Raw genomic sequence first — 25,250 nt, forward strand, 5'->3', positions numbered from 1 at the left:
TGAAAATTTTAATAATATAGATGTACAGTAGGAAATTTTAAAAATTCTGAGACAAGAGTTACCTAACCACTGGAAATAAACGGAAGAGTAAATTCTGTTAGAAATTTATACTAAAAATTCAGGAATGGTGACTTATGCATGTAATGCTAGCAATCTGAGTTATGGAGACTGCATCTCAATCAATAAAAATACAATAGTTGAGCCTGATGGTGCATATCTGAGATCTCAACTATGAGAAGAGGATTGTGGTGCAGGTCAGCCATGACAAAAAGTAGAGCCCTTTAAGAAAAAAAAAAAGAAGAAAGTAAAAGGGGTGGAGTATATGCCTAGAAAGTATAAGACTCTAACTTCAAACCCATGAATGAAGATACATGATAGATAGATAGATAGACAGAGAGGTAGATTGATCAATAGATAGTTCAAGAGACAATTTATTCCACTGAAACTATAATCAGGAGCACTGTGAAATGTCAGAAATAAAAGAAAAAGAACCAAGAGCAAATGACATACAGGTAAAAGTATCCAAGAAAAGTCACTACAATGAAAATGAGCAAGGAAGCATGCTTATACTGGGGATCAAATTTCTGATATTATGCTTCAGGGACAAATGCCTCTGTGCTTGTAGCCTCTTACTCATCCAAGTAAAATATTGCTTTCAGGGTTTGAACAAACAAACAAATAAAAACATCAAAGTCAAGCACTCGGGGCTCACACCTGTAATCCTAGCTATTCAAGAGTCTTAGATCTGAGAATGGAGGTTTCAAGCCAGCTTGGGGAAGGAAAATCTGTGAGACTGTTATCACCATCAAATGATCAAGAAAGCTGGAAGTGGCACTGTGGATCAAGTGGTAGAGCACTAGTCTTAAGTCAAAGAAGCTCAGGAACAGTGCCTAGGCCCTGAGATCAAGCTTTAGGACACACACACACAGTCCACCTAGCTACCTAACATTTTTATTTTGCATAATTAAGAATTTAGATTATCACACATTAAAAGCCCTACAAGATAATCTAGAAAAAAAACTGTGTTTTATCCAACCAAGATAAAACAGGCAAAAGACATGATGGTGGTTATAGAACATTTCATTATAAATCAGATTAAAGCAGGAATCAAGGTGGAAGAGTAAAACCTTGTGTTCTGACATAGGAGCTATGAATTTAGAATGGAAAGGGAGGAACTATGGTAGTATGCTTGCCTAGCATGAAGCCCTAGCTTCAGTTTCCAGCACCACAAAAATAAGGCAAAACCAGAGGATATTATTTTAAACTGAGAAACAAAAAACACAGAAGCCTAAGAAAATAGGAAATAAAGCATATAAGAAGTTATTTGAAACAATCTCTAAAATAATTCACATCTTCCTCTAAACCAAAAAAAAAGGGTTTACAAAGAGCCAGAAACACAACATAGTTAGACATAGTAAAAATAATACAAACAATATACAGACATTCCTTGATTTACAAAGAGGTTATCACAAATGGAAAATTCCTAATTACACCTAACCTATCAAACACCATAGCTCAGCTCCATAGTGTCCCACAGAGCATTTCTAGGTTCCTAGTGACTGAGTGGCTTATAGGCTCAGACTTGCTGCTGATTCTACCACCACAACTGAGTATCCTACAAAGCATCATTATATGAAGGTCAAAGGCTGAAGGCCAAATTCTAAAAAAACATTTCTACTCCATACATATTGCTCATTACCATCACTAAGTTTCAATCTAAGTTGACTCACTATGAGGACCATCTGTTTATGTAACAATGTAATGTGATGACAGTTGAAATTCATTTTATTGACCATATTTGTAAATATAAAGGAAGTTAAACTTCTCTACTAAATGAAATATACATTAAACTGTCTCACAAAACAAAATACAACTTCAAATCCTATAAACTCTTCTTTACTAGCCTTTCTTTTGAAATACCACTATGAATATATAGATGTTTTCCTAATGGAATGATTGTTTTTTTACTCTTAAATTGATCCAAGACGGGTAAGTATTGGTTCCTATTTATTTTTGAGGCATTTCCATCATTTTTAAATCATTTTCTCCTTTATGGAACTAATGACAAAGCAGTATCACTACTTTGTTATCACTTAAAACATAGGACAACTACTTCACATTCATCAAATTATTCAAAATTAGAAAAATGCCAACAGAGCCCGGTGAAGGAAAGAAGGTGCTTTCAAACAAGGATTATTAGGATTTTAATTGTTTTGGAGCTCATTGAAGGAAATTTGGCAATATCTACTTGACAATATCTAATAAAAATCTTATTTACTTCTAGATTTTGATTCAACAAACCTCCTCTTAGAAATGAAAAGTAGGGGGGGCTGGGGATATAGCCTAGTGGCAAGAGTGCCTGCCTCGGATACACGAGGCCCTAGGTTCGATTCCCCAGCACCACATATACAGAAAACGGCCAGAAGCGGCGCTGTGGCTCAAGAGGCAGAGTGCTAGCCTTGAGCGGGAAGAAGCCAGGGACAGTGCTTCAAGGCCCAGGACTGGCCAAAAAAAAAAAAAAAAAAAAAAAAGTAGGGGGGCTGGGGATGTGGCCTAGTGGCAAGAGTGCCTGCCTCGGATACACGAGGCCCTAGGTTCGATTCCCCAGCACCACATATACAGAAAACGGCCAGAAGTGGCGCTGTGGCTCAAGTGGCAGAGTGCTAGCCTTGAGCGGGAAGAAGCCAGGGACAGTGCTCAGGCCCTGAGTCCAAGGCCCAGGACTGGCCAAAAAAAAAAAAAAAAGAAATGAAAAGTAGGGGCTGGGAAAGTAGCCTAGTGGTAGAGTGTTTGCCTAGCATGCATGAAGCCCTGCCCCCCACACCAGAGTATACCTCCAAAAACCAAAAATATGTGAACAAAGCCATTCAGTATGAAGTTATTTATAAACACAAAACTATCCAGAAACCCACTGGTGTTCACCTGAATTAATTATGGTAACTCTACCACAACACAGCTGTTAAAAAAAAAAGAATAAGGATCAATATAAAATAGTAGGTGATGTCTAGGAATATATTACATGGTAAAAGCAAAATGAGAAAACAATACATGCAAAGAATTGTAAGTATTTTACTGTAAGCCATCTGTTTGATATTTCAATGTGATAGTGAATAAATTAACAAAATTAAATATATAGAGATAGAAAAGAGGAAACTGAGCAGAACAGAAACAGATAGATGTAGTTTTATTTCAAATTAATGACATAAACATGGAGGGAAAAAGAATTTATTCATGCAAGCAAGCTCTGAACCTGGAATATACTCTAAAGACAAAAACAAATCTTGCAGTTTACTTAGGTAGGTCTGCCATTGGTAATGATATTACTGTGTTTTGTGCATGGCAGCAAATGTATTAATACTTTTGAGAACAATGACTTTCCTTGTAGGAGGAAGGGACAAATACGAAATGTTAAGGAAAAGGAAGGACTTATTATATTGCTTCAGACATGCCATTATAAAATTCACATATAGTTAATCCTCCATACTCATGGATTCTTCATTAGTAGAATCCAATCACAAAACTTAAAGAAAATTTAAAGAAGAAAAAAAAAAGAAAAACTTGTCTCTATTTGTAGACTCTCCCTCCCTCATCTACAAAGCACCTGTACTAGTTTAGCCATTCTAAGTAATCTAGAGAGATGATTTCAAGTACAAAGGTGGATTGTTCACAGGCTATATTACCCAAGCCATTTAATATAATGGATTTGAGCACTCAGGGATTTTGTTCTCTGCATCCTTCAACCAATTTCCTCAAGGATATTAAAGGATGACCGTATTCTTAGCTCTGTCCACCGAAATTGAGCTCAATATAAATGATAAGCTTACCACTGATGATCTTGATTTTTAAAAATATCATTACTCAATAAAAAGAAACCAACTACTGGGTTAAGAGCTATTTCTAGGTCTGAGGTAGAAAAAATACAAAGTGAACATTTTGTCATGTCACGAAGAAGAAAGTGCTAAAGAACTAATAGAGACTTCTAGAAAGTATGCAGAAGCCCACTTAAAAGGTGTCTCACTCATCACACTAGGCCAATTTAAGAATCAACAAAGAATAATGTCAGAAATGACTCACTCCATTTGCAAAGAATCCATGTGCTCATGATATTTAAAAAGGAAGAGGAGTGAAGAAAGATTACAGAATTAGAAAATCATCTTGCCACTGCTGATACAATGATTAATTTAGATAGGAATCATCAATAGATTCTGAAAATTTGGGGATAGGTTGGTAAGAAAGAGGATATTCATACATCTCAAAATATCACTTCTCAGATTTCTAATTAATTATAAAGTCAAACAGAATCTTTATAATAGTGAAATCTAACCGATAACTATCTCAACCAACAAAGTGAGGAAGCTTAAGCTTAAAGATCTCTCTCTTTTTCACACACATACACACACACACACACACACACACACACACATACACACACACACGGGATTTCTGACCTTTATTCTATCTAACCTGAGCAATGAAAATGGAACTATTTTAGCTCAGAAAGTTTTGTGTTTCAAATATTTAGCTCTTCATCTAGTCTTGAAAACAAAAATCATCAAATTTACTATGGGACTTAAGTCTATCTACCAAATGCAAATCTGGCCACATCAAAATGATCAACATAGAGAATGAGGCTCAGCTATTTGCATCCTCCACATTCCTGAGGAAAAGTCAGGAGATAGAACAAGTAATGGTAAGACATGATCCAGAATTCAATATAGGGTTGTCAAAATAGGGTTATCAAACATATCATTGTGACAATTAGGAAAATGTGGATGTGGCAGATAAGAACATCACTCATGCGCTTACAAATGACGATAATATTTTCAGTCATATAAGAGAAGGTAGCTTCTACTATTGATGATGTTCTTGTATCACCTTCTTGTGATTGTATCTACACTATCTCTGTAATCTTATCTGAGTATATTGGAAACCGTGTATACTGGTATTAGAACTAGGAAATTGAAAGGGAATACTAAATTGAGAGACACAGGGTAAAAAAAGAGAAACAACTACAAAAGCAATACTTGCAAAACTGTTTGGTGTAAGTGAACTGAACACCTCAGGGGGGGAAAGGGTAAGGGGGAGGAGGGAGGGGGATATGAGGGACAAGGTAACAAACAGTACAAGAAATGTATCCAATGCTTAACGTATGAAACTGTAACCTCTCTGTACATCAGTTTTATAATAAAAACTTTAAAAAAAAGAATGTTATTCTCTCTTTCAGGAGATGTATCTTCAACTATTTAGGGATGCATTTTCACAATGTCTCTTTATCTAAAGAAAGAGAATATCAACTTTTGGCAAAGCAAGCTCCATCATTATACTATTCTTTCAATCTATCTGTTGATTTCAAATTTATCACAAAGAACAATTCACCAACACTGGTGGTTAGGCTTCATAGTCTACAGAGCACAACATTCATGCGAGAATGTTAGACTAGGGATAACTCAGGAGCAGAGGTTGTGTCCAGGAGTCAAAGAGATGCCAAGCCAGTACCTACCCACTACCCCCACTGTCCTGCTGAACAACATGGAGCTTTCCCCTTAGTAAGCATCTCAGCTTCTTTTTATTCTCTTGGAAACTGATGAGGATTTTTCATCAACAGCTGCTCTCCTTCTGCTATGGGCCACACATGGCAAGTTCGCCTAAGATTTCCTTTGGGGTGGGAACAAGTCTGTGTTCCAGTACGTACTCCTGCTATACTCTCCTTCCAAACTGCTTTGTCCCAGAGGTATGTGACAAGGCAGCCAAGGGTCTAATCAGAAAACAAAAACAGAAGACAGAAAAGAGGGGAGAAAGTGAAGTCCAAAAGTACTATGTAGATCCCTGAGGATTTTTCTTGGCATACATAAGGAGAAAAAAAGGCTCTCATTGTTTTTTAACTAAGAACTCTAGACAGCAACTATCTTGCCATCACAAGGAGAAGACTTGTTTTAGAAAAAATCCATTGGTACAGTCAGTGGCAAAGAAAAGTGTTCCCTAGCTAGGGAATGGATAAATTGTCTTTGTCTCAAGTTTTCTGCTTTCCCCTTAGTCAAGTGATTGAAATTTCTGATCATTTGCCATTCAATCTCACTTAAAAGAATACTGTGTTTAAAATGTTTCTTCTGTACAAAAAGGCTAGTAAAATAAATTCTGCTTACATTCCTCTCTTATCAATTCACAAAACATATAGGTTAATAAAGTTTTCTGAGAACTTGTGCAATTAAGAACCCTTTTTCAATTGGAACAAATCAATGTACCTTAATAGGTTCCTACAAAATCCAGGGACAACGGTGGGACCTATTAAAAATCCTTAGAGGGGTGACATTATCTAAAAGAGAAATATACATATTATCTGAACTGTGAAATGGTAACTCCTCTGTATTATACCTTAATAATAATACTAAAATTATAGTTTTAGAAAAGAATCCTTAAAAGTAATGTTTCATGGGAAACAAGTTGTACAATGTTTGTGTGTAATTACTTAATCTATCTGCAAAGAAAACCTCTCCTATATCATCATGTCAGTTTAGTATATAATCACATATACGTCCACCTTAGGAATTTGAGGCCAAATGTATTCACACCAAAGATTCCAGACTTTGTGCATTCCTGTTTTATACTATCAAGTACAAATTAAAGTCAGCTATTACCCAGTTTAACTATGGCCTGCCAGAGAGAAAAATACATAACCTTTTTATAGTATTGTCTCCACTGGGTTGACTTATACTAGAAATATAGATGGTGATCAATTAATTGTTGAGTGAATAAAATCACTTTTAATTAACTTTTTTTCTGGGAGACTCACAATTTCTTGTTTCTTTCCTTCATTTTCCTTTCTGGTATACATTAAATTAATGCCATTATTGAACAGTTTATGGTAATTCCTAGTGTGGTTTTTTAATCCCAGGACGATAGAGCAAATTCAATGCTCATTAGAGTGTACAACTAGTTTAAATGATTTGTTCACCCTGCATTCTTTTACTTGTCTAGAATGAAATGAATCAGGCTTGATCATTACAAATCTCTTCAATCTTATATTTTCTTAGATGAAATTCTCCAATTAAAAATGCATCCATTCCTCCTTTGCCTTATCTTTCAAATGAATAACTTTCTAAAGTAGGCACATTAGAGGGAAAAAAAAAGATAGGCTATTGTGCATAAACCTAGAAAAGTCAATTCCCTTCCTTCAAATAGAATGTACATTATCCCCAGAGCATCAGGTCCCTGAAACAGATGGTTTTGTTACTTTCTAATCCACTGCTTGTACCAGGCACATCAATACACATCTTAGCAATATTTTCTGACCTTCATTACTACAACAATAATAAGTTTTGAAATCCTGAAAAAAAAATCTCAAAACTTCTGCTGGTAGATTTTTAAAGCATGTAATATGGTAATATGTAACATAAAGGCATTTGTGAAAGACAGAAGATGACTTGTGAGAAGACACTGGGGATGAGACTGGGTGTAGTTCAGTGGTAGGGTTCTACTATTGTCTGTGAGGGCCAGTGTTTGGTTTCTAGCAACACACACAAACATAAACACACACAAGCATGCGCACACACACACACACTGTACTTTTAAAAGTTGAGAGAGAGAGAAAAAGAGAGAAAGAGAGAGAGAGAAAGAAAGAAAGAAAGAGAGAGAGAGAGAATTATTCCAAGTATTTGGAACAATAAATTTGACCATATGGCAGGCATGGGACATTTAAGGACAAGAGAACTATGCAATTTAAATGATTAGCAGTTACCACAACACTTGTGGTATTATGGTTATGTGAGGTAGTGTTCTGTATGCAGGATGAGATAAAACAGTAATTACATTGGAGTCATTCAAGACAGGATTTTCAGCATAGGAAAAAGATGCAGATATACAGGAGATGAGGGTAAAAATTAAAAGCCAGGTAGAATGGATTTTAGATTGGAATATTCTGTGTAACCTATGATATATTTTATATATGTACCATGAGAAGTCTGAAGGCAAATTCAACAGAAATATATTCAATACTAATAATGTGGTCTTTAAACATCAATTTTCAAAATAATAAGCATAAGTATGTCTTTGGAGTCATGGTTGACTTCCAGTCTGGAAAAGGAAGTACACAAAAGGAGTAAAGATCTATTTGCTTTTTGAAAAAAGAAAAAGAAAAAAATAGCAGAGTCACATAAAATGATCTGAAAGTCAATATGAATGGACTTCAGGTAGCCAAAGAATAAATAAGTTAAGCAAAAGTAAGATGTATAACTTCAATGAAATAAAATATATTAAATATGTCTTAAACTCGTGAATTTATAATAAAGCGAGAAAAATTCTTTGGTAGTTCAAGGAACTAAGCCTCTAATGAACATAATAAAAGTATTGAGCATTAATCTTGTCTCTCCTATTAGAACTTTATCTTACAGTACCAAATAATTGATGAGAAGTAAGGGGGAAAGTGTCAAAGAAAAAGAGAATACCCCTACTCGGTAAATCTTAAGAAATGTGAAAAACGAGGCAAGCCCAAAGCTCATGAGGGAAAATATTTAAAGCCTGCAGAATTAGTTTGAAATTGGAATTATCCATAAAACTCATGGTATGTTTTAGGCTCACTTAGAAGTTATGTCTATGTCAATGGTAGCTCCCAATATAATATAAAGACAAGCAACACGCTGTAGTTCCAATCAGAGGTATACACCATCAACAAGGTGTGAGTCACCCCTAACATGGTCAGAAATAAAACTGAACTTGAACTAAAATGTTAGCTCTTACTACCTACAAATTTATTGGTAATATCAGTAATACACACGCATCAGTAACCAAGTTAAATAATGATCACCTGCTAAAGATCCAATGAAATGCAAATAGCAAAATCTAGACCATGAAGCTTGAAATAATCTAGAATCATCAACATTTTCAAGAGAAAACAATGGAAAGGATCTACAGAATAAAGGATTTTAAGAGATGTAACAATCAACTGTAACCTATTGGCAGGAGATAAACTTGACTCAACTAAATTACAAAGAAAAAGTTGTCAGGCAATAGGGAAATCTTGAAAACTGATGAGTTTTCTTAGTATAATGAGGTAATAGTTAAAGTTTTACATGAAATAAGGATGTTATAGATATATCATGAAAAAGAATGGTTCTTGTAGGGATATGTTACTAGAACATCCAGTGATGAAATGAAATATGTTATTGGCTTAAGATTATCACAGAAGGGAGACAATTAATGGAAAAAATATTGGACTTGAAATGATAATTATTTAAGTTGGTTACAGAGACATAAGTATTCTTTATAATATTCTTTTGCTTTTGGCTTAGTATTTCCAAATGTTTGATAACACTTGCAATAAAGATCAAGTGTGATTTGGAATTTAGAGAAAGTGACCTAAGATTCTGATAAAGGGCAAAGATATGCTTTTGAATGAAATTGCTTGTTACAGAAAGGATTATTTGAGTAGAGTACATTTCTGGTTACTCAAAACATACAAGGTTGGTGTTAAGCACACACTGCATATAAGGTCAAAAACTGACTTACATTTCAGGCTCATTCTAGTTTGGTCATCTATGAGGTATTTTTTATTATTGACATCAATATGTTGCATAAGGAGGTTTCATTTTAACAAGTGCACTTATATATACAATGATTCTTGGTCAGTCATGCCTTATCATTCTCTCTTCCATTTCCTAATTCCCAAACCAGTCCCATCATGTCCTTGTTTTATTTTCACACATTATGTGATGAAATTTATTAAAGCATTTTCTCAAAGACTATCTGACTGAAAGCAAGCAAGAACTACAAACATATGCACAGAGTTTATCCCATTGTGCTTCTGTAGAAGGCATGGATCTGGATCAGAAGGCCCTGAGCTCCAGAGCCCAGGCATGGTAGAAAGATGAGAGAGGGAACATTAAACAGTTCAGCAGAATGGATAGGAAGTAGGAACAATTTTATGTAGACAGGCTAAACTTAATTTCCTACTGTTGAGAGTCTTGTTGAATTTCTTTTAGTTTACTGAAAAGCAAGAAAAGTTTCTCTAACACCAACCTAAACACTGAATTTTCAAAACATTAATTTAACCAAGTTTCAGGAAAGCATGCAAAAATATTATTTTAGTTCTATGTTACCTGTGCTGAATTTGTTTTGCTACAGGCATGTCAATTTAGTCAGTCTGACTCTGAACATCTATACCAGCAGACTTTTTTTTTCAACAAGGGTCAAATTCAACTCTTCAAGAAACACAGAGAAAAGAAAGAAAGAAAGTACCAGCACAACAGTGTTCATTGCAGCACAATTTGTCATTGCCAAAATATGGAATCAACCCAGATGCCCCTCAGTAGATGAATGGATCAGGAAAATGTGGTACATATACCCAATGGAATTTTATGCCTCTATCAGAAAGAATGACATTGCCCCATTTGTAAGGAAATGGAAGGACTTGGAAAAATCAGACTAAGTGAAGTGAGCCAGACCCAAAGAAACATGGACTCTATGGTTTCCCTCATAGGGAATAATTAGCACAGGTTTAGGCTAGTCACAGCAGAGGATCACAAGAGCCCAATAGTTATGCCCTTATGAACACATAAGATGATGTTAAGTGAAATGAATTCCATGTTACGGAAACAAGTGTTATATCACTGTTTTAATTATTTTCAACATGCCATGTGAAACCGTAGCTTTTTTTGTTGATGATCCTCTTGTATCCCTGCCTATGGTTGCCCCTGTGCTACCACTGTATCTCAGAGTACCCTAGATACTGTATATACTAGTATTAGAACTAGGGAAGGGAAAGGGAATATCAAAATCGAGAGATAAAGGATAAAAAGACAAATGACTCCAAAAGCAATACTTACAAAACCATTTGATGTAAACCAACTGAACAACTCGTGGGAGAAGAGGAAGAGGGGGAGGGGGAGGGGGAAGTGAGGTAAGAGGCAAGTATTGTACAAGAAATGTAGCCACTGCCTTATGTATGAAACTGTAACCCCTCTGTACATCACTTTGACAATAATTATTTATCAAAAAGAAAGAAAATAAGTGACATTTCTTCTAAGTACTCTTTGACAATTATTTTGTAAGTTTTGAACCAATATCTGAATAGATAGCACCCAAACAGACCAATTTATTTCATAATATTAAGAAAGAAATTTGGTTTTCCTTCAAGTTCTCCTTTTTCTAATCAAGGAAAGAATAATCAGTGTGTGTGTGTGTGTGTGTGTGTGTGTGTGTGTGTGTGTGTGTGTTTAAACTTGGTCCACCATCATCTGTCAACAACAAAAAATAACACCTCTATTGTGAACCAAATTTTGATTCTAATCCATGCAATTAAGTAATCAAATCTAGTCTGAGAATTTGGTAGCTTTCTTGTCTCAGTAGAATTTGAATCTAGTGAAGTGTAGCACGTCTTCAGTTTGTGCCATTTGCGTATTGAACTCTCCAACACTAACGTACAATCAGTTCATGCTGAAGCAGCCTACCAGTAATTTCTCACATTGCAGAAACTGAAAAAGTCACATTGATGAGCATGTGCAGTCTATTTGATGATAATTATTGCTTTCCCGTTCCCCAGGCAATTTTGGCATTTCTTTTTTTTTTCTTTTTAATTCTTCTCATCACTAGATTCCTTTCCCTCCATTAATTTTCTGGCTAACTTCTCTGCCAAGGAAAATTAAAGAAAAGATGCATTCCAGATGCCTCTATCTCAGATAACTTTAGAATTTGAATTCTCAACACAGGACATTTGAAGCCACCATCACCTTTTAAGAATAGTCAAAATCAGCTCAATTAGTTTGAAATCCAGATGACTGACTCTTTCTTTGCTTTATACCAGTAGGTATTTATTTCCAGAACAATGCTACTCATTACCACCAAGACAAGCTATCTTATGCCAAAAAGAAATGTGACTTGATCATCAGAACAAATCCTAATACTGGGTGAAAAACAAACTGAGAAAGGAGGAATTAGCAAAGATGTTTAATAAAACAAAACAAACAACTGGAATCAACATGTTCAAGACAACTACAGATTGAGTTCATGGGTCAATCCTATCTGTTAGCCAACAGAAAATGAGTTACTAATTGAAGAATTGTCTTGGCTAAAATCTCTTTCAAAACCATTTCTGAGTCAGGTGTAGCTACTCAGGAGGCGAAGATCTGTGAATGAAGATTTGAAGCCAGCTGGGAAGGAAAATCTACAGGATCTCTTATCTCCAATTAATCTGCAAAAAACTGGAAGTAGAATTCTGGCTCAAGTGGTAGAACATTAGTAGCCTTGAACAAAAACTCAGGGATAACATGCAGGCCCTGCGTTTAAGCTCTAAGACTGGCACATACACAGAATTCTATTAACAGATGTATCTCATCATAGAGTGAGGCCCAGGGCTAGTATACTCTCTTCAAAAGGAAAGCAGCAGTTATATCTTGCTCAAGAATATTCATAAACTGTTATAGCAATTGGCATTGGCAGGAATAGATATTATGAAAAGTGAGGGGGCTGAGGATATGGCCTAGTGGCAAGAGTGCTTGCTGCGTATACATGAAGCCCTGGGTTCAATTCCCCAGCACCACATATGCAGAAAATAGCCAGAAGTGGTGCTGTGGCTCAAGTGGTAGAGTGCTAGCCTTGAGCAAAAAGAAGCCAGGGACAGTGCTCAGGCCCTGAGTCCAAGCTCCAGGACTGGCAAAAAAAAAAAAAAAGAAAGAAAAGTGAGGTTTTTCTTTTCCTCAATACTGCCATTAATTACTGGACTCATTCGAGAATCCCTAGTGCTTATTTAAAGATTCAAAATATCTACTTCCTTCAGACCCATCACATGGGACAATGAAATCCTAATTAACAAAAATCATCATGATTTAATCAGTGTATCAGCAAGGTTCTGCTTTGTACCCTGAATGGCCTAGCACCAAGTGATTAGGAGGACTGATTAAGATTACACAAACCCTATCTACAAAATGTTTCTGCTATCTTTCATTATAGAAGGGAACATAGCCATCTCATTAACTATTTTCTCTTTGGATTTAGGAACTTTGTAAGTTTTTGGTGGGAGGGGAGGGGGAAGTAACCTTCACTCAAATATAAATAAGCCAACAAATGAGTAAATAAGCCAATGAATGAGTATACCATTACGTTTATGTCCCACGAGCATATCAAAATTTGATTCAGAACAGACGTGTTTTCTAATGATAGACAATGTGGTCCAGGTCTGGAATAGGATTTCCCAGGCTGTAGAACCTGTGTAGAACCTACTTGGGATACAAGTTTGACTTTTCATAGAATTATCACTTGAGTATGAATACTTTTATTTTGTATTATTTTATTAATTTGACAAACACATTTTTTTTATTTATGAGGTGCTATTATTTCAGCTTACACTGTCACGTAAATGCTCTTAAGCCAGCACTTTCATTTATGGATGCCACATGGGATAGCTTTTCACAAACCACAGAACATTATGCTTAACTACCACTTCTAATGAAAGAAGCTAGGTAGGAAACAGGTAATCGAGACAGATTATAAGAATTTGTGACTTCCTATTCATGTGAAGTCATTTGCTATTGGGAAAAAACAAGATGAAAGAATACTGCATGTTGTGACAATGGCCTTTCGAGTACACATTTCACATGGGTTGTCACATTCGATGTGGGTTGGAGAAATTAAAGTGGTCTCAATGCAACTTCACTAAGAAAGGTCTTTTGGAAGTTTGATCTGAGTTTCTCTGGTCTTAACCAATGTGCCTTTGCTTTCTGCTAAATCTATTCAGTATCTTTCTACTGATATAAACTATAACCTTGAGGATGATGGACTACTGTGATGAGTCATGGGAGCCCTTCTGGCAATTCACTGAACTTGTGTGTGGTCTTGGGGACCACCAGTCTAAAGAGGAACTGAGTCTGAAGTAACAATGTAATAAATGGATGCTATAGAACAATAGAAAGTTCATGGAGTCTTCTTGGCTGGAGATCAAAACATGGCTCCATTGGTAGCTGGAACTCAATATCCAATCAGCTTCCCACATGGACTCAGAAGATCAAGAATCAGTAACCTTAGGAAGTCATCAATCTATAGTCTTAATTTTTTTAGATGAACTAAAGTTAAGAGAGGTAAAATAGAGAGGTCATAGAAGTGAATAGAGGAAATGTATAATGAATTGTAGTATACTAAAACCATATTTAGACTCCCAGGGCTTCCCTGTATTAGTTGGTGTCAGTCTGGAGCCTGTCCTTTCTCAGAAGGCCTCTTACTTGTCTCAGAGTATACCACATGGCTACAGATTTCCAAGTTGCATTTTCAATTAAACCAGCTAAATGAGGTATCTTGAAAGGATGGTTTCTAAGCTGCCAGGACAATAATGCCACAAACTCCACCAGATTTTATTAGAGTCAAATGACAGCATAAATCAGTAGAAAAATGTGTGCCAACCACAGAAACAGCAATGTCTCAAACTCTTGGATACTGAACACCATCCAGTTGGCTGAGAAATAACCATGTGGCTTAAAATCATTTTTTGCAATTACTATCCTAGCTAGTTCATCGTTTCTGGCAGATATGTCCCACATGTATAACTGAACTCAGCTAATTTTCACTTTGCTGATCGACAAATACAATTTCCCCTCAGAAAAACCACCCAGAAAGCTTTCATAAGATATTGGGTAGTGCATAAAAAAAATCCATTTATGCCCAGTTGTTATAGTCAGCCTTGAAATGGCGCATATTAAATAGGCCACCCAATATCATCAAAAAAATCTACTATGCTAACATGGTAAATGACTAGTATCCAAGAGACAAACAACGAAGTTTCAGAGCATTTCATCACTTTTTTCCTTTCTCCTTCCTCTCTTTCTCCTTTCCTCTCTTCTCTCTTTCACTCTCCCAAGTTTTAATTTTTAAGTGATATATAAAATTGTGTGTATTTATGGAGAACAATTGATAGCTGTCTTGTTTTTTTGAGAAACTCACAGTCTGTTACAGTACCTATAGTCATTATCCTGTGCAATGAAACGAACTTACTTCAATTTAACTTAATACTTAGTACTCCTTGATCAACCTTTCCCCATCCTTTCTCTGTTTTTCTTTTGAATAGAACTTTCTTTCAAATCAAACTATGTGTTTTGAAGTTATTTACTACGAGCTTCTTCAAAACTCATTTAGTTAATAACCATTTGACAAGAAATATCATATATAATGGCACATGAAATTCCTGCAATAATAAAATATTTATATAACTGACAGGATAAAAGAACTTTTCTATTAAATTTCCGGCCAAGTTTAATTTCCATGTTAGCGTCTTTAACCTGCTCATCAATAATCCAATTTTTTATATTCTATGAAGGGATGTGTCTTTGATGAGCTGTCAATTGGATAACTCCTCCCTCAGGGTAAAACATTTCCAACATGCTACAACTCCCATGTGTACTCTGAACTCTGGATCTGTGGCTGCCCTGGATGGAGTGGAAGGATGGTTAAGTAAGGCAGAGGTCACAGGGGTTTTTTAATTGTGGAGATTATGTTCTGTTCTCTAGTCTGAGGTTGGGTGGATAAACACTTGTGATGTTCTTTAAAGTTTTTTGTCCTAAATATTTTATTTAGGACATGAAGATCTTATATAATTAGCATTTCCAGATCTTCTTGAGGAAGATATCTGCTTAATCTTGCTGCCTTCGAATTTTCTTTAGTCTTATAAAAACAGTCCATTCCATCAGCTGAGTAAGTTCAAGCTAGTTCTACTATGCTGAATTCCCAAAGACTGGGACAAAACTTAGTAACCTTTATCATCAGATATCCTTTGTCCCTGGAGAATCTTAAAAGAATAGTTATACCAAGGGTACAAGTATAGTGAAAATATCTTCTCTCATAGTCAACCTGCCAGGTTTCCAAGTAGAAAATGTTGTCAGTAAGAGAAAAAAAATAACATCAAGACAACAAACAGTACAAGAAATGTACCCAAGGCCTAATGTATGAAATTGTAACCTCTCTATACATTACTTTGGCAATAAATAAGAAAAAAAAAAAGAGCTAAATTGGCTAGATAGTACTTAAGATGTCCCATACATTTACAAGTGCTTGTTCTCCAATTTTGTACTCAGGAGACAGAAGCCATCTATGCTAACATAGCAATGTGTTTTATAAAATATGATAGAGCAATTCATTTTTTGAAGGAGTTCTTGAACTCACAATCATCATAAGAAGGAAAAATTCTAAGACATTAGGAAAAGTGCTAGTAAGGATGGGGGAAGGGCAGTAATAATTTATTTTCTTGGGTGAATTTGATTGTACAACTAACTTTCATAAACGGATTCTCTATTAACAGTGTAGTATATATAGTTTTAAATTGATTTGACTATAAAAGCTTGTTTTAAGGTTTTCCTCCTATATAGTCACTAGAAGGTGCTAGATTTGACCACTTTCCCCCACTTAAAATGATCCATAACTTTTAGAAACAACATCGTGTGAGAATAACATTTAAACAAGGGCTAGGAATGTGGCTTAATGGGAGAGTGCTTGCCTAGCATGCATGAGGCCCTGGTTTCGATTCTTTAGTAACACATAAACAGAAAAGGCTATGGGTAGTACTGTGGCTCAAGTGGTAGAGTGCTAGCCTTGAACAAAAGAAGCTCAGGGGCAGTGCCTAGGCCTTGGGTTCAAGCCCCAGGAATGGCAAAAAACAAAGTAAACAGGAAAAACAAAAAAGTTAAACTGCATCAACAGCATGGAGGTCCTGTTTTCTGTCATATATAAAATTAAAATAGGGTATTTATTTATTTATTTATTTTTTGCCAGTCCTGGGGCTTGGACTCAGGGCCTGAGCATTGTCCCTGGCTTCTTTTTGCTCAAGGCTAACACTCTGCCACTTGAGCCACAACACCACTTCTGGCCATTTTCTACATATGTGGTGCTGGGGAATCGAACCCAGGGTTTCATGTATACAAGGCAAGCACTCTTGCCACTAGGCCATATCCCCAGCCCCTAGTTTAATTCTTAATTTTCTTGGCATCTCTAATTTTTTTCCCTCTGGGGCAGTCATTGAAGGAAGGGTACTAGGGTTAGTCCTTTTTAGATACTTTGAAATCCAGAGAGTTTATTCAGTTCATGATTCTGTGATGTAGTATTTAAAGATTGCCTCAATCAGAAAATGTTCCTAGTTATTCAAGCTTTTAAGAAAATGTATTCCATCTCCAATGGAACATGTCATTTGAGATGTCTCTTCCTTTTGGTACTTGTAGTTGTCCTCTCTGACCTCCTTTCATTAAACACAAGGGGAAAGGTGGAGTCAAACTGCCAGGCTTTTCTATGTGTTTCTTTAGGACAGAATTATGATCCTATCAATAAAAGTCATAATGCCCCCCACCCCCAAATAAAGCTTTCCAGGTGATTCTGATGCTTGCTAATTTCAGAAAGCACAAGCAGAGAAGAAAGTTGGAACTTTTGTGGTCTGGGTGGCTGGGTGACTCTGGGTTTCACATCAAGGACTGTCCCTTGTGAGTGAGGTAACCTTGAGCCTGTTAACTTTCCATGCTTTCATTTTCTCATCCATAAAATGACAATGATAATGGTTCCTAATTCACTGGAGCACTGATAATAACTTACTATACAATAAATACACAAGGCTTGAGCTATACCGAGCACACTTAACGGTGGGTGATTATTTTCTGTGCTATCGAGTGATCAGGAGTTTGCTCATCCATTTCTACAACTATCATTTAGTCAGCATTTAGAGCCACCCAGGGAGTTCTAATGAAATCCTACTGCCTGAGCCACATTCCATACCAAACCATAAAGAATCTCTGATGGCAAGGCCAAGCTACTAAAAGAAGAGTCAAATCTGCAAACCCAAACTACAACCAACACAGAGGATCCCAGACAAGCTTTGGAAGTGCTATTTAGAGAGCTTCTTTGGTCCTTACCTACTACTGATTGCTTTACTGATCTTGGAAGCATGCTTTGTGCCTTTTTAAACCCCCACTGTTTAACCTCCTGTCTAAGAAGGAATAAATGCAAGGGGAGTTTGGGTTATTAACAAGGAATGAGTTGTACGATTGGCACTAGGCTTTGCAATTCCTGGTTGATAACCTGAGCATACTACATAAAGGTAGAGGAGGAATCACACAGGCAACAAACTCCCTAATTGCATGTTTCCCTATGTATATTGCCCAAGCCTGAAAGCAACACAAAATAGCTTTGCACCTTGTCATCCGAGGGGAGGAGCAACATGAGCAAAGCTTTTAAATTAATTGAAAGAGACACTCAGGAACATTTCATGCCATTCTTTAATCTCCATTCTCCTGTGATAAATATAAAATGACAGGAACAGGCCCAGGCTAACGAGCTGGAGGCAGGACTGTATGGAGGCTTGCCAGTCAGCCCTCAAACACTACAGCAGGGATCCCGGTTTAGTAAAAGAAAGAAAGGAAGGAACATGTTTGACTCAGCTGTGTATATCACCAAAGAGTGCTCCAAAGAATGTCTACTGAACATTGGAATTTTACTGTTAACTAGTAGTAATTAATGGTGGAAAAGATAATACCATGCATGGCAATTAGGAAGCCTCAGAAGAATAACAACCACCATGATTTATTGAGGTAAAGGCTTCCCATGAAAAATTTCATCTTACGATAGTAGCTGTACATAAAGACGTAAATGGCCCTCTCTAGAACACAATACACTTATACAGTATTCCCTGTTGACATAAAATCAGGACTGACTGAAGACTAATAGAATATGACAGAAGTAACACTCTGTGACTTCTAAGGTTAAATCATAATACCGTCACTCCCAATATGTCCTCTTGGAGCACTTGCCTGGAGGAGAAACTAATGTGGTCTCCAATGGAAACCCAGGAAGCCCTGTGGTTAGGCCCCTATGGAGAGGAGTCCTGTTAGGCAGCTGTGTCACTAGGCCACCTTGGAAGTAAATTTTCCTACTCTCATGAAGCCTTTGAGATTTTGCCTCTGATAAATCACAGAACAGAGAAGAGCCATCATGGCTGAGCTCTCTTTGAATTTCTATTGCACAGAATGCATGAGATAATCATTGCTTCGAAAACAAACTTCTGGGGTGTTTTAGCTATCCAGCAATGGAGTGCTCACACATAAACAATACTTTCAATGATGCCCTTGAGAAGCCTGTACCAATTTAATTATGGACATACTAAGGAAAACAATGGGGATTTGAATCCGTGTTTACAGATTTTGAGTTCTCATTCTAACAGAATATTTTGGACAAATGGAACCTGTTTTTTGTCCTTTATTGTTGTTACAGAAAAATTACTAATAAATAGAAAGCTCCCAGAAGTTTTGGGTCATCACAATTTATAATGCTAACCCCACATGGCACCTGCTAGCATACACGGTGTCTTAGTTATTTCTCAGGTGAAGAACACCTGATGGAAAGGACTGGTATCGCTCCTTCACAGTGCTTGTTAAGAGTAGATAGGTGGGAATTGAATGTTGTGTTTATCTGTTGTGGATAAGGGACCAGCCTGTCTGCTTTGGCACATTGGCTTTAACATATCAAGGCCAAGTGACCTTAGGCAAGCTACCTAAATTAACTTCACGAAGCTGAGGTTCCTCATTCTTATAACAGCAGCAGTATTAACATACACTTATTATTGGCACTACATCAGAAGAATATTTAGATAGTTCCTGGAACTTAAACTACAATGTTTCCTACATGAGTAAGCATTGTCCCAAAATATCCATCAAATAATCCAACCAAAACTCTTCTCTTGGCCTTTCCAGGTCAGGAAGAGAAATTCCAGTGGTTCTTTGGGAGACTGGAACTAAGAGTTTGTATTACCAGGTGGGGCAAGGTGCAAAAGCCGTGGCCATGTTTCTTTCTAGAGACCAACCTAGCCAAGTTGCATGTGAAAGGCTCAAGAAAGCCTACTCCATGCTTTCCTCATCCAGGAAGATATGTGTGGATAGCAACTTGGGTTTTCCCTGTGGGAAGCAATGGAGGAAAGCAAGAGAGATCTTCCTCATCCTGTTATAAACAAGGTTTTAGAGTCACTTCTGTTCCATCTGTTTCTTTTTTTTTTTAAACAAGAAGTTTATTTAAACAACAAGACGCTTGACTTGAAGGGAAAACTATCTAGGATTCTTTTTTTTAAGAGTAATTTACCCCTACTTAAAGAAAGATTGCCCTACATGTAACAGCTACGTACAAAAAAGTTATAAAATTGTCCTTGGTTTTACAATGATAAATGAAAACATTAAAATTCTCCAATCAAACAAGGTACGTAAGGATTTTTGTTGTTTTTTTTCTTTTTTTGTTAAAACAGTGAGAGCAAAATAACTTACTGAAATATAAAGATAAAAGCTGAATGAGCATGCCACTAATGGAGAAGGGGGATATTTTCACAGAACCAGTATTTTTCCCCATCCCATCTCCATTTGATGTCAATCAAAATATACCATTGGCCATTTAGGTTTTTCTTTAAAAAAAAAAAAAGGAAAAGAAAAAGAAAAAAGAAAAGCAATATGCTTGTGCATATACACCAGTTACTTTATGTACAATAAAGGAATGGGGAAGGGGAAAATGAGAGAATAGAGAAAACTATACTGTAGTAGTCAGGATGTGGTGGAACCAAATTGCAGTTTTCTAATTAAGAATGTATTCTTGGTCTATAAGAACAAAGTTCTGGAGCAAAGTAGCAGTTTCCCTTTCTTAGTAGACACCTCCTGTCTGCTGCTGGAACACATCAATTGTATCTTCATCCTCCATTTCCAACTGTGCAGGTGTGTCAGTTTCATTGATTGGCTGCCCATCAAATCTGAATCTGATCTGCCTCATCGATAAACCCTGTCGTCCATAATAGGCTTTCATTAGTTTACTAAGTGGTGTATGCCTCTTAATCTTAAACTGCACCGCAGAACCATCCTGCCCCGCCACCTTCAAATTAATATGACCGTTGTTCTCAGTCTTGACTCCTTCCTTGGGCTTTTCGTCGGCCATCGCGAGGGCCGGAGTCTCCTCAGATGCTGCTTCACAAAAGAGGCCCCCGGTCCGCACCGAACGAGCACACAGGCAGCACCACAGCGGCTGGAGGAGGTGGCAGCGGTCCATCTGTTTCTTAATATGAATACATTCTTACCATGTTAAGAACACATATGAAACCCCCTCACGCCTGCCAACATTTACTTGACTGTCTTTCCTTGTGGTCCACCCCTTTTCTGTCTTAGATGATATAAGACAAGGATATGGTTACTTACTGGCAGTTATTACAATGACTTCCAAGTAACAGTGTTAATCAGACTGGCTTCAAAGGTGAACACAACTGTTCATAAGCCTTAGCACGTCTACACCTTAGTATGTTTTTCCATCCTATGGCCCAAACTTAGAAAGTAGTGCATGAAGTATGTTCTTCAATACAATTTCCATCAATCACAGCTGCTTTCCTCTTGATGTCAAATAACTAAGTTCAAAACATATCTAAAAATCATCATAACCAGCTGGGGATGTGGCTTAGTGGTAGCGTACTTGCCTAGCATGCAGAAAGCCCTGGGTTTGATTCCTTAGTACCACATAAACAGAAAAAAAAAAAACCAGAAGTGGTGCTCTGGCTCAAGTGGTAGAGTACTAGCCTTTAGTAAAAGAAGCTCAGGGTCAGTGTCCAGGCCCAGAATTCAAGTCCCAGGACTGGCAGAAAACAAAAGAAAACAAACAACAAAAAATCCCACAAACAAAAAAGCATCATGGCCCACCAATCAATCTTAGGTGGTAGAAAATATGCTTTCTTGAAACAAGAAAAAGCCCAGCACAAACACACTTTCCCTATTCAACATAAAACTATACACTTACCATATACCACATGCTTGGCCACTTGGGGTCATTGAAGTAGGTAGATTGGACACGACTGAGGTCATAATCCCTCTTGGTTCGTTTTTTCACCACTTGCTGTTGGATCCACTCCACCTGCCAAGAAGAAGGAGGTTGGGTGGGTGTTCAAGTTCCATCACAACACACCAAAACAACATCTCACGCCTTGAAATGGAAATCTATCTAACACATTTCCAATTTTTCCTCAATGTTATTTAGGCCACAAGCCTCACTATGGCAACTGAAATCTTTAAGTGCAGGCTCTCGGGGATTCCCTGGAAATCCAGTTCTTCCTTTTGCCACAAGACAGACCTTTCAGCAACAGGGTGGCTTTTTTTTTTTTCCTACAGAAAGAATATATATCACAGTTCATTAAAAAGTAGCAGTGTTAACTTCTTTTCCATTCCTAATCAATAAGAATTGGCAAATATTTCCTATACAGGTTCAAACACTAAATATTTCAGGCTTTACAGACTATATGGTCTTTGGTGACCCTATTCACTCTGCCACTGTATTACCATAGAATCTACATAAATGAATCAGTATGGCTGTATTCCAGTAAAACTTGTATGCACAAAACTATTTTAATACTAATAATACTGAATGCCTCTGATTCTGCTTTGAAGCAAGTATTTAATGTTTGGGGATTTTTTTTTTCCAAAACTGAGGTTTGAACCTCAGCGCCTCATACTTAGTCTGCTTGCTTGGTTGGTGTTCTACCACTTAAGTTATATCTCTGGCTTGGGTTTTTGCTGGTTATTTTGGAGATATATGCCCAGAGACTTTTCTTCTTGGGTAACTTTGAACCACTATTCTCCAGATCTAAGCCTCCCAAGTACCTAGCCGTTAGAACATGGTTTTATATACCAAATTTTAAAAGTGCCCTGGGATCATATGTTTCAGGAACGTTCATTTAGCAAATGTCTTTCTGCACCACAGTAGAGGAGCACTGTTTCAAGAATCAGAAAACCAAACCTTTAGTCCTATCACTTGCACAAAACTGGAGGAGTTTCAATTCTTGTAGCTCAATATATTCAGTTTGCTCTAAAATTCAAACCTGCTATACCCCAAAAAAAGCCTTAGCAAGTTATGACCTTTATTTACAAAGTGAATTAGAAACCTTTGATTCAATACAGGATGTGTAACCTAATGGTAGGAGTATATACCAGGTGTGTTTTTAAATTTAAGTTCTTATTTTAGTAACCTAAAAACAAAGTTTCATAAAAATATCTTCAGTTTCAATGAAACATCTCAAATGCAGTATCAGTCTGGTGGAATTCTTCAACTTGTTCCTGAGAGCTCCTTTGTTTGAGTTCTCCTATTGATTGCTAAGTTAGTCACAATGCTCTGAAATGTGAGTTGCTCTATCCAACAATTTATTCCTACTTCCACAAATGAATTAATAGTTGGGGGAGACTGTAGGCTACTGCTGTAGATTCATATGTGACCACTGAGAGAGATTTTAATTGTGGCTTACAAATTGATTAGGGGATTACTGAAGGGGCAGAGAGGATAAGGTGCACTTTTCAACCAAAGTTGAGAAGCATGCAAAGGCATGCATGTACGTTATGTATTTCCAGGAAAATTTAGTCTCATCATTTCAAACAATCTTTTTAATGAATGAGTTTCATTCACTTACTTGTTTGCTCAGTGAGCAATGAAGCATCAGGCACTTGTCTGGAAACAAAGATGAGTAAGAAATTGATCTACTTTTGAACTCTCTCTTTCTCTCACTTGCTCTCACTCTCACTCTCTGTGCCCATCCTGGGGCTTGGACTCAGGGGCTAGGCACTATCCTACAGCTTTTTTGCTCAACACCAGCACAATACCACTAGAGCCACAGCTCCACTTTCAGCTTTTACTGGTTAATCGGAGAAAAGAGTTTCATAGATTTTCCTGCCTGGGTTGACTTCAAGCTGCAATCCTCAGATCTCAGCCTCCTCAGTAGCTACTACTACAGAAGTGAACTGCCAGCACTTGGCAAAAGACTTTGTCTTTACTAGCATAACTTGGCAGGTATTTCACCATTCTCCAGTTCATAAAAATATAATTGTCTCCATAAATGATATCTGATACATCACTGTACTACTTAAGCCACTGGTAGCAAATTCCACTATGTAGTTATATTCACCATCATTATCTTAAAATGTCTTTAAATTTCATGTCAATAAGTTGGACAAGTTCATATTTGCACACTACATTAAAGAGGTCTGTGATTTGTGTAGACAGAACTCTGTTCAAAAAGGATTTTAAATTAGTGATGTACTTTCCAGTTACAGCCTTCAGAAATTCTAAGCTGTTCGTCTGTATGTATGCATAAATTAGAAAGCATCAAGTCTTCCTTGATATGGACTCAATAAAGAATTTCCTGGGGCTGGGGATATAGCCTAGTGGCAAGAGTGCCTGCCTCGGATACACGAGGCCCTAGGTTCGATTCCCCAGCACCACATATGCAGAAAACGGCCAGAAGCGGTGCTGTGGCTCAAGTGGCAGAGTGCTAGCCTTGAGCGGGAAGAAGCCAGGGACAGTGCTCAGGCCCTGAGTCCAAGGCCCGGGACTGGCCAAAAAAAAAAGAATTTCCTGGAGATCAGGATTGTCTACAGTGGGGTGGGAATGGAGAGTTAAGCCACAGTAAGTACATACATCTCTGAGACACGTATACAAATAGACAAGAAGTTTAAGGGAAAAACCAAATGACAGTCACTTTCCTTGATGAACTACAGGTACTAAAATAGAACAAAATATCTTACCAAAGAGTATCTCTGCTGTAATTTTACCAAAAGATAAATATTTAATTACAGAGCTTGGTAGCTAGGATGTGGCATAGAAACTTGGCATCTAGATTTTACTGCAAGTCACTCTGTGTGATCGCAGGGCTGTCATACTCAAAAAAAAATGGTAAGGATTTTTTTTGTTTTTAGTGTTAAATACTATGTATTTTGCTTTGGTGCTTTATGGATGAGTGTATAGCCCCCTCTTTTTTTTTTTCAAGAACAGGAAAAGCACCTCTTGGATCAGAAGGTTTCTATGGAAAAACCATAGTTATATTTTTTAAACTTTCATCCATATGTACATCCTTAAGCTCTTTAAGGAAAACGCAGAGGTAATGCATTATAAAGATTTCATACCTTTCTAACAACTTATTGCAGAGGAATGACTCTTAAAAATTCATTTTCATACTACAGTGGTAAAGCTGGGAGAAGAGAATAATTGTGTCCTTTTCCTCACTTCTAAAAGTTCTACTTCCTACACATTAAGGAACTGCAATGAATCCAGGGTTTAAAAATCAGAAGATCTTTGAAATAATGTCTATCCTGTTACATTCAGCTTATGTGTGCTATAAGATTGTAAGTATACAGTCTCCTTTTCCTCTCACAGCTCTTCTCCCCTTGCAGTCAAAACAAACACTGCATTCACTTATTAGGAACCTTTGCATAAGCCAAAAGATTAATAAAATACATGGTAAAGAATTT

General features: G+C 36.9%; 2 protein-coding genes and 1 long non-coding RNA gene across 8 annotated transcripts in view; all 3 read right to left on the bottom strand.

The window, feature by feature from the left end:
• The window catches only part of Pcsk5 (proprotein convertase subtilisin/kexin type 5), a 411,976-nt gene that overhangs the window by 307,352 nt on the left and 79,374 nt on the right, over positions 1-25,250 (bottom strand). For all 6 annotated transcript variants that reach the window (XM_048332196.1, XM_048332181.1, XM_048332173.1 and 3 more), the window contains one exon: positions 21,760-21,873. In XM_048332196.1, coding sequence (XP_048188153.1) covers positions 21,760-21,873 — 114 coding nt within the window. The remainder of the gene's footprint in view (positions 1-21,759; positions 21,874-25,250) is intronic.
• Positions 2,751-4,834, bottom strand: LOC125340554. Its single transcript, XR_007208777.1, has 3 exons — positions 4,423-4,834; positions 3,602-4,377; positions 2,751-3,373 (listed from the first exon to the last, which is right to left on the bottom strand). It is a non-coding gene; the product is annotated as an uncharacterized LOC125340554 (long non-coding RNA).
• LOC125340541 (small ubiquitin-related modifier 2-like) lies at positions 20,399-21,024 on the bottom strand. Its single transcript, XM_048332218.1, has one exon. It carries the CDS (start codon positions 21,022-21,024, stop codon positions 20,626-20,628), a length of 399 nt encoding a protein of 132 aa, XP_048188175.1. The 3' UTR covers positions 20,399-20,625.

Source organism: Perognathus longimembris, chromosome 1, assembly GCF_023159225.1.
Source record: "Perognathus longimembris pacificus isolate PPM17 chromosome 1, ASM2315922v1, whole genome shotgun sequence".
Taxonomy (NCBI): Eukaryota; Metazoa; Chordata; class Mammalia; order Rodentia; family Heteromyidae; genus Perognathus; species Perognathus longimembris.

Bases quoted from the DNA above. Each gene is read 5' to 3' on its own strand.
- LOC125340541 (XM_048332218.1), bottom strand. From the start codon at position 21,024: ATGGACCGCTGCCACCTCCTCCAGCCGCTGTGGTGCTGCCTGTGTGCT.